Source organism: Patiria miniata, unplaced genomic scaffold, assembly GCF_015706575.1.
Source record: "Patiria miniata isolate m_02_andy unplaced genomic scaffold, ASM1570657v1 HiC_scaffold_24, whole genome shotgun sequence".
NCBI classification, from domain to species: domain Eukaryota; kingdom Metazoa; phylum Echinodermata; class Asteroidea; order Valvatida; family Asterinidae; genus Patiria; species Patiria miniata.
The window spans coordinates 8,786,770-8,797,512 of record NW_024037063.1 but is presented as its reverse complement, the minus strand read 5'-3'; the positions used below and the strand labels follow the sequence as shown (position 1 = coordinate 8,797,512).

The following is a 10,743-nucleotide window of genomic DNA, read 5'->3' as shown; positions in this document are numbered from 1 at the left end:
GCAGAGCTATATAATAAAACAAAGATACATTGTACATTCAAACTTATGTAACACTGATCACTTTTCGCTGAAGCTGGCATTTCAGGGGGCTTTTTTTGGTACAAAAGTATGCAGGCCACTGATACGGCAGTGCGATATGGTTCAGCCTACGGCTCAGTGGCGTAACCAGGCTTGAATTTAATAGTTAAGTACAGCGATTATTTTTTTGCCAGCCTTGACTTCATGGATGTGTGTGTGTTCCTTCACTTACCCCTAGCCATGAGGACGTGGGCATCGCGAGGGGGGGGGGGGGGGGGGGGGGGGGGGGGTGGAAAAATGATCAATCGAGAACATTCTTGAAAATTACAGGGATTTTTTTTTGGGGGGGGGGGGGGTGGGGGGGGGGGGAATGTATTTTGCCCCACTCCAGCAGAAAAAAAATCCTGGAGACACCCATGCACGCATGAGGAATACGTAAACAACGTGGCTATTCAGAGCATACTGCGAGTGTAGTTTGAAGACTGCAAGCCCTATCCTGTGCATCACGTCACGTACAACATATTTTTTCACAACTGCGCAATGAACTATATGGATTCTAGATGCATCGTTTTTTCCAAAAAAAACCTGTATCTTGTATTGCTAAGGCAAAGCGTCTGACGTTGTTAAGCAAAGCTAATCCGATTACGTACATAGGCGCTATAGAAGAGCAGTGGAATTTATGCACCACAAAAAACATGGCCTTTTGAACGTTGTGTTTCTCAAAAAATATACCAAACATCATGTCAGTGAAAAAAATTGCCATCATCGATGCCAAAACGTCAATACTCAGGTTTCTGGTATAGCTGACCTACAAGTCTGGAAGAAATCGTTCGAAAACTTCCCCAAATCTATGTATTTATGTCAATTTCTAGGAACTTCTCCAAATTGTTATTTCACGAGTAGTTGGACACTTATATCATCTAAGTATATTCCGAATTTCAGCTTCATCTGTTGTTGCAAATGCTAGTACACCTTGAACTATCTTCAAGGAAAATTTCGACGAGGATTTTCTGCAAACCAGATTTGTGGGTTTTTTTGCGATAAACAACATGGCAGCCATCGCGTGTATTTTTGTGCGAGATCCGGCCAAATATACAGAAAAATCTATTCATAACAAAGCTGAAATCACCATTTTATTAATCATTAATTGTTTTCAATATTGAAAAACATTGTACGAAGTTTTGCGTGCTTGCAGGGCAATTTCCTCTTCTGTTTCAACTACAAAGCTGCATGCTGGAAACCTGGAAAAGCCATTGAAAACTCCTGAGCATTTGACCTAAAATATCTGTGCCATTACTTTGTTCTTCAGTGTACATGCCGATACATGTTTATTGAATAATCATTCAACAATTAAAATTCCAAATTTGGGGGAGGGTGGGTCCAAAATAATTAAGAACAAAATCTAAATGTTTTAACATTTGACTTTTCTGAATGGCCCATACAAGTTTTATCTAACTACATTGTACATCAAACCTGTAGAAACAGATTTTTGGGGATTCTAAAACTAAAACCATAAGGTGATTTTCAAGTCACACCTTTTCCAAACCAGAATTTTGTTGCTTATCTTTGACACAGCCCATGTACCAATATCTGGTTAATCCCTTCATTTGCAAAACCACAGGTGATGGGCCAGTCCATCCTCTCTGGACACACACACAAACATTTGTGCACCGATTTCAATGATGAAAAAAAGAAAAAAAGGAAAAGATGGTATCAATTCTTGACATAAAAAAATTGTACACTAGAAAATAATCTATTTAAAATATGTGTATGTTTAATTAGGCCGCTCAGGAAGGATTTAGGCAAACCTAACAAGTGATATACTAATTGCTTCCTGCTGGTTGTGAGCATTCGACCAGGAATCAACTCCCCCAGTGGATACAATTTTGAGATAAGAGAGAGTTGATATCCTGGTACGTTAAAAACCGAATATGAGCCTTGTCCTCATGCAGGTTTGTCTTAAAAGAGCGATTCACGGGATGAAAATGGCGTTTATCAAGTTTTGGAAATAAACTCTTCTTTGACATGTGCCCCTCCTAGTTTGCCCTCTAACTCCGCCTTGTCACACAAGTCAGTTTCACAACACAGAACAGACGGGACTCTAATTGTATGAGTCTTTTCTTAACTTTTGTTAACTGTTGAATAAGGAAATAAATCTGTGCTTGGCCGGTTTTAAACATATGTTTAAGACCGGTTGGAGTCTGGATGCTGATGATGAGGGTAATTATCAGCATCCAGACTTATTAGTGGTATTAAACATAGTTTTTAATACCGGCCAAGCACATATTTATTCCCATTCATAAATACCTTTTCGGTCAAAAAATCAAAACATGTGGGTCAAAAAATTACAAATTTCTTCTGACGATTCAACAAATTTACTTTTTTCAGGACAGCTGACCGTACTTTTCGGAACATAGGCTGTGCGGAAAATAAGCCGTAGCACGCAATAATCTGCAAATTAAGATTTGTAATGGTTTGTCCAGTATTGCGAGTGGTGGTAAACAGCATCTTATATGGAGACTAGCGCGCACACGTCATGCGTACTGGCGCAGAATGCAGCTGTGTTTCGGTGTGTAGTGAATTTAGGACTATGAAATGCTGACTCGCTGGTAGTGTTGTGCATGCCCACATACTATGGGTGGCCAAACGGGCAAAATTAATAAATTTTAAAGGACAAACAACAATAAAAACAAACTAATGACAATTAAAGGACAAAGCAGCAATCAAACAACAAACACCAATATTTGTCCTTCATTTAAAACCGGCCACGTGAGAGGCTCTAAAGTCTCGACCAATAGGAATGGCTAAACTGTCTTATCGGTTGGAATTTATGAATTAAAACTTTCACCTAAATATTTATGAAACTCACACGATAACATCTGCTGCATTTCTCCTTGGTGTGCTTATATGCAGAACAAAAGGAAAAAGCAAAGAAAATAATCATGATGTAGTGTAAATGTCCAACAGCAAAATTCACCAGATAAAAATGAAAATGCTAAAAAATAGTTAGTGGCCTGACGTTTCGACCCTAGCAGAGTCTTTCTCGAAGGCTAAATGACAAGACTATAAACATAAACTGTTTATGTTTATAATCTTGTCATTTAGCCTTCGAGAAAGACTCTGCTAGGGTCGAAACGTCAGGCCACTAACTATTTTTTTGCATTTATACTATAGGTCCTTTTGGTTGGTAAGCAGTTTGCAACAGCTAATTCTATTTTTCAAAAATGGAAATGCTGAACATATAACTGAAAGACATACACAAATTTCTAATTATTGGTATTTCTAAAAATGATGGTATTATCGATTTAAGAATGCAAAGTTTCGAGGTTATTGTTTTTCACAACAAAACAATAATGAAATAGAACACAGTACGTTGCAGGTAATAAGTTAATTAGGGAATAACAATACGAGAACCCGGTCTTCACTGTGTGATAATGACAGGGTTGGGGGCATAAACAGCAGCCATTAATAAATATCTTTTTAATGAAATAAACAGTTAAAATGCTCCCAATTTGTGACCTTGTTTTTTTTGGAGGGGGGGGGGGCTATAATTTGCAGACTTTTTGTGTTCATGTTCTGGGGCCATAATTTTACCTTATGCATGCTACCCTAGTCTCTTCAAAATGCGTGGTTATTATCACCCTAGCCAGCCCAGGTTGGGCAACGTCTTCACTGACGTAAAGGGTATGAACTTTTGCTGCCATAGCCAAAAAAAATTCCAACAATTTCTTTTTCATATTTTTACCTGACAGAGGAAGCTAGGCCGATTCCTCACGTCCACTAATTAATTATGTCATGTGAAGACTTAACATGTGCTCATGCATCCGCATAGCAACTGTGTTGTATACACGCACGTAAGTCTTCACACGATGGTTGTTGAGCGCAGCGTACTGCTGCATTGTTACAAGCTACCGTAGGACTGTTGTATACATTTTGCCAATAATATGCTTGATCAGTGCTGGTTCAGGGGCCATTTATTGGCTTGTTCTGGAAGCTCCCTCTTAGTCACATGTTAATATACCCCAAGTGATCGAGTACCGACAAATAGCTATCAACTCTACAAGGTATTTTTAATGCGTGTTCAACCAATACGGGCCAAAACAATTTGCAACTGAAAGAGTACAAATTAATCAAAAAGAGTACTTACATTTAAAATATTCATTAATCTTCGATAAAGCCTCTGCTATAATTGGAAGTATATCAATCCGAAAAAGCACACGTGCGATCCATTCCAAGGCATCAATAAATGTAATGGCTGGTAATTTCCCTGTCAAAATTGTTTGTTGTGGATGAAGCAGTTCCAGAAATGCTCTGAGCGTTGTTACATTATTCAACTCATTCTCGGCGAATCCAAGTGCATTATATATATCCAGAAAACCTTTGATATTGCTTGTGCGTATTATTTTCTTTATTTTGGGCAGGTCTTCATCACTTAATTTATTACAAAAGGTGTTGAACAGTTCATCTGCTATGTCATTCAGGTCATTTGTGTGTTGAATCATATACTCCATCTCTATACTCCAAGAGTTTCCAATCTCAACCGTTCCAACTTAGAGAAGAGGCATCACTTCCTGTAAACTGACAGAAAAATGAAAACATAAAGATCATATTTCAGTGTCTGAGAGTGCACACAGTACAGAGACACTGAAACACCATCATATGCTGTTGGGTCGAGGAGCACACAATGAATGTATGGGTAGGAATGTCAACACTGTTTGGATATTTGTTCCCCCAGGGTACACAAGCGGTAAAAAAAAATTGCATTCATAAATACCTCAGACAGTTTACGCATTTCTATTGGTCGAAAGCCCGTCACGTTGCCAGTCTTAAACGAATGATAAAGACATGGCTATAGCTGGTCTTAAACACTTCTCCAGTGTCACATGAAATTTGGACTCCCATGAAATCCGGTGCCTTTTAACGTTTCATTGGTTGAACGTTCACATTTCTCACGTAGGCATGCGCAATGTACTACCAGTGAATCAGTGATTTCATAGTCCGAATTTCACACTTTGCGTGACATGGCGCAGTACGCGCGACGCACAGCCCAGTGTCCTTATAAGGTAACGAGTTGTGGAGGGGCACTCCATATTATATACCGGTAGGGGTGTTTCGTAAAACATGAAGTAAAATTGTTTAACAAAATGGTTGGCAACGTCTAGTTTTTGACTTGTTTTGATTTTTGGACCGAAAAGATTTGGGGTTTTTTTACCAAAAAGGTATTTATGAATGGGAATAAATATGTGTTCGTCACTCTGTTTAAGCCAGACTCCCACCGGTCTTAAACAGAGTGTTATAATACCTCCCGAACACATATTTATTCCCTTATTAATGGACTGTGTCGACAGGGTCATTGGGCTGCAACTGTAGTTAAACATTGAGGTCAATGCAAAAACGACAAAAAGCAATGAATAAAGATTTTTGGAGTATTTAGTGACGACATGTTTTAGGGAAACCATGGGAAACTTATTGGATTTTTTACCATTAGGCCTTATGTAAATAAATAACAGTCATTTTATTAGGGGTCAAATAATACTTGTTAAAGGGGCACTACTGTGTCCTGAAATCCCCTAAGATTTCATGTTTTAGATTGTTTACTAATCTTATTTCAAACATCTGGTTGAAAGGAAACCAACCTTATGTCTTACCCTTCCCGAAAAAAAAAAAAAAAACATGATTGTTTACATCGAGCACTACGGAGTATCAATATACGTGTTTCCTGTCGTTTTCTTTCAATGCACGATATACGTTGTGTGTGTCTAGTATCACACACGTACACAGCACCATGCTCATGAATGGCGGTGACCAATCACAATGCACAAAATGTGATTTCTTACACGTCTGCAAAAGGCTGGAATCACAACTAGCACGAACATCCCGACTTTGTGTTGCAAAAGTGGACCCCGAAGGGTGCTCTCGCACGAGTAACACAAGAATACTTCAAAAGCACCCAGTTTTTAAAGGATAGTTGTGTGGATGTTTATATACTACTTTTAAATGTTCTTTTCATTTAACATCATTTCATTCAAAATGTGTTTTGTAGCCTAATTGGGCATGTTCCAGGAGTGTCCCTTTAATTTTGTTTTCTAATGTTGCTAGTATTGTTGATGTACCCTAACGTGGCGCACTTTGATTTTTCGCCTGTAGCGCCTAGCTAGAGCAAAACTTTGAACTGAAATTTCACAAAAAAATTTAATTTCATCAAGTTCTAAACACTCCCATTCATAAAATGCGAGTATCTAGCCATTATATTTACAAAGTTAGAAGAAAAATGTATTTTGGCGGGATTTTCCGATTTCATTTTGAAGTGCACACAGTGAACAGATGAACCCTTTGAAAATGCCCCCAAAATTAAAAATAGGAAAATAATTTTCTGACAAATTAACTTCTTACACTTACACTTACAGTTTGATGGGCAGTAAATTAGGCCTTGGCCTTTTGAAACCCCATATCTTCCCAATGCCTGTCTAGCTCTGACTTGAAGGAATTTAAATTCTTGGCGTTTATGACATAAGGTGACCGTTCCATGCATTACTACCACTCTCTGTGAGAAGAAATCCTGTCTACATCCCATTACATAGCCTTGGTTTGAACAACTTAAAAGACTGTGTCCTCTAGTGTCTGTGGATGCCAACTTGAAGGTAGCAGACCAGTAAATAAACTTCCATAGACCCCAATGGTAAATGCTCCCACTTCAAAAATTCGGGAAAAATACTCACAACTCTCCAAGGTGTTCGAGACGCACATCAAATTAAAGCTTATTTCATCATCTTTCATTTTCTTTTCAATTTTCGGCGGGTCAACTGATGACTTTTAGGGGAAATTTGCATCTGAAGATGATCACCCCTGAAAATAGTCCTGAAGCCCATCGCCATTTTGAAAAACGATGCCTACACTCCATTGCAAAATAGAGCGCTTTTAGGGTCCAAATTACATCAAAATTACACAGAACTGCAAGCTCCCAGTCCTGTGCACGGCTTCCACCCATATTTTTTACAAACCCTCAAGTTCATGGCCCAAAGCATGCCCAAATACCGAAGATTTTGAGGGCATGCAAATCGTGATTTGGCCGGCGCAGGTGTGGCAGGGCCACATAGTTAACTTGCATTAGCTTTTGGTTTTCAACATAGGAGTCCCTCCCCCTGACTTGCATGGCTTAGTTTGTGTTGTAGCCCTCTTAAGTTAATTAAGTAGAAGTTTATGACACAGTAAAATAATAGCAGTGCTGTAGGAGGATAGTAGTGTACGCCCCCTGGATAGAGTAAACATTCCTGTCCAGAACAGAGACCCCCTTATCTGTGAGACCATGTGGTCCATGCCTCATTTTGCAGACTGGTAGAAGGCAGGGCAGCATCATTTAGTTTTGCTCTGCAGATTCCCTTGAAAATCTATGGCTTTTCTACCCTGAAAGTTTGGTCTGCTGCTGGATTCGGTAAGCTCAAGTTTTTGTTGTTTTGTTAACTAAGAAGTGAAAGTACATTTAATAGATAAATATTTAGTGATCCAATTGGTACTTTTGTTCTTGTGGCCTGAGATTGAAATTTCCTCGTTCTTTTCTTGTTATACGGAGTGTGAAGTTCAAGTACACTTGGAGTTTAAGATTGATTCACAAGAGAGTTACTTTTGCGCGATGTATTTTTGTGCATTATACTACATGTATGTCGTATCCGATGGTTAGTCCCATGGTTTACAACTTTACTTTTTCGTTGTATGAGAACTTGAGAAGAAAACAAGTGATCTTTTAAGTTTTGCACAGGTGTATTTCATCTTTTACATAGCTGGATTTTTTATTTTAACCAATAGTGTTAGAATTTAGATAGTTGGAAGTAAATCCTTCACTTGTCATTTATTCTGTATAATGAGTCCCTACTTGTGCACATGTATGATGCATTTCTTTACTTTACTGAAGGGACATTGCCCAGCCACAGTGTCTTATTTTTATCAGGTTGACCACCAGTTAAGATAATAGGGCCTTAGACTTTGCCTAGTCCACTGAGCAGTTGGTTGATGAAATGCTTTGTATGTTTTGTGGTAATAATTAAGGCATAGTGGTTCCCCAGTGTACGTATGCAAGAAGTGCTAAGTGACTTGTAAACTCTCTAGCTGACAGCCTGGGTGGCTGGATTTGGCCACAGAGCCTAGTAGATGACCTTGGAGATAAACACATGGACAAGGCAAGACTCATTAGTATGCACAAGAAAGTTAGTGTTGTTACCTGGAGCACACATAACTATGCTTGTGGCAACTCAGCACTGTTGATTGTTTATGCAGTGGCCAGAAGTTCTTAATCACATTGATAAGGATGAGTGTGTGGTATTGCCAGAATAGAGCACCTGTTTTAGGTTGGCCTAGTTATTATTAGGATTTATAATGTACTCATTTAGTCCTATACTTACTTTGCGTTTTTTATTATTTCTACAGGTTGTTTAAGCTGTTGTTTTCGATTTATGACCTTCTTTTGATGCTGTATTGGTTTTAATTTTAGTTGGTTTTAAATCTTAGGTTTTTATTGTTGGTTTTAATTTTAAATCTTCGTTCTAGGTTTTAGTTGTTGGTTTCTTTTTTTTTTTTATCTGGTTAATGGTTTTTGGTTGGTTTATGGCTTGAAGTGATTAAGTTGTTTTTTTTGTCTATTGGTTCGTGTCATTTTAGAATTGTTTTTGTCTATTTTTGCTTCATTTACTTAGTTTCAGTTGTGATCAATATACTGAGGTTTTTTGGTTCATAGCAGTTTTTTATCTTTAGGGAAAGTCAAAGGTCATTTACATTTGTTTGGTTAGGAGAACATCAAGGTTGGTCGAGTGTCAGGTACAAAATCAGTTGTTCTTCGAGTCTCATAATTTTATTTTTGGTTTAGTTTTTTTTTTTAATTGTCGTTCAGGAGAAATAAATGCGTTCCAGTGATAGCTCTTGAATCTCTGTCTCTTTGCCAACTTAATTTTCCTCGCGATTTTCTAGAGATCCTAGGTCCAATTCCTTTGTTCCATTTTTCTGGGTTACATTTTTTTCTTTTAGGTGGAAGATCCGGGTACTAGTGCACTGTTTTTTTTATATAACTTAGCCAGGAATTTTTAAGGTAGGACATAGAGACAGGTCATAGTAAGGGAAAACCAATACAGTGTCGAGAGTTGGGAGTATATTGATTGCAATGACGCAGACGCCGAACCAGCACCGAACAGCTCACCTGATATCGGATACCCCTCCGCAACTGACGCCCCAGACAACATACGCAGTTACTCCTGGGCTTGGTCAATCACCGAACATGGAAGGAGCACACCGTCAGTACCCACATTTGGTTCCTCCATCAGAAGGAGTGTCCCCTCTACGTCTTGCTGGTCTAGATCCACTCCACACCGCGGCAGAGCAGAGAGGACAGGGAGCTCCAAGGATGTTGACCACGCATCAGGTCAAGAGCGTGCCAACATTTAGCGGGAAGGAGCGACACGGCCCCCGACTGGAGGACTGGATCCGGGATATGCGGTTCCTCCTTGGATGCAAGGGAACAGCCCCAGGGATCCTCCAGTTTCATGAGGCTGTCAGACACACAGGAGGAAAAGCGAGAGATGTGCTGCTGAACCTTGAGAGTAGGACACCAGAGGGTCTAGACGCGGAGAAAGCCTTCGTCGAGCTGCTGGAAGAATACGGGGAAGACAAAAGTGCCCTGTCTCCCGTGGCCAAATTTTACGCCAGGGTGCAGCGGGGAAACGAAACCCCAATGGAATTCGCCATTGGATTGGAATCGACCTTGAGGGAGGTTGAAGAGACGAGGCGGCGCCGGGGACAGAAGTCCGAGGAAGAGAGCCGAGACAAGATGTTGGCAACCCAGTTCATGGTGGGTTTGAAGAACCTACACTACAAGCAGAGATTGGCGCCGATGCAACCGAGGTTTATGGCCTTCCGGGACGTGCGCCGGGAACTTCACATTATTGATGAAGAGGAGAGACAGGCAGCAGACCTCAGACGACAGCAGACGTCCTTCTCAATGAGCGAGGTGGCTCAAAGCCTGCCCCAAGTTAAGGCCCAGGGTAAAGACGTAAAGGGGCCAGCCCAACCCGTGAAGGAGGTCGTCCCGGTCCCACTCGGGCCAAACGACCCCAACACTCCGATAATCCAGCAACTCATGACGCAACAACTGGAGGAGATGAAGGGGATGCATCGTGGTCAGATGGAGGCCTTGGACAGAGTTCTCCAGGAGCAACGCCAACATGGTCAACGCCTTGCACGACTAGAGGGTGCTGTTTTCCAACATCAGCCCACCCGTCAGCCCCAATCGGGCAAACCCCCATATACTGGATGCTTCAACTGTGGAGATCGCCGACATCTAGCAAGAAATTGCCCCCAGCTTAACCACAGTGAGCAACCACAGCAGCAGCAGGCCCCCACCACTCAGCCTATGTTAAACGGACAAAACCTGCGGATGTAGGGCAGTCGGCGGGTTTAACAGGGAAGAGCCCACTTAACACTAATACATATACATCCATCAATAGCCATGTGAAAGAGGACCGAACGAGTGGTGTGGAGAGGACAGCTGAGATACCAGAAGCTGGGCCTGTCAACAGAACAGAGATTGGGTTCTCTGGAATTCATTGTTTCGCATTAATAGATACAGGTTCGCAAGTAACCACGGTGACCAATGAATTCATCCAGAGATATCCTGAGCTCAGACTCCAACCACTCCGTACCTCCGACGTGTCCATTTTAGGAGCCGGAGGACAAGTTGTCCAA

The 10,743-nt window shown here is 40.6% G+C and overlaps 1 protein-coding gene across 1 annotated transcript; it reads left to right on the top strand.

Moving 5' to 3' along the window:
• The first annotated feature begins 9,127 nt into the window (after nucleotides 1-9,127).
• LOC119731892 lies at nucleotides 9,128-10,441 on the top strand. Its single transcript, XM_038205176.1, has one exon. The coding sequence runs from the start codon at nucleotides 9,167-9,169 to the stop codon at nucleotides 10,439-10,441; it is 1,275 nt and encodes a 424-aa protein (XP_038061104.1). The 5' UTR covers nucleotides 9,128-9,166.
• The last annotated feature ends 302 nt before the right edge of the window (nucleotides 10,442-10,743 follow it).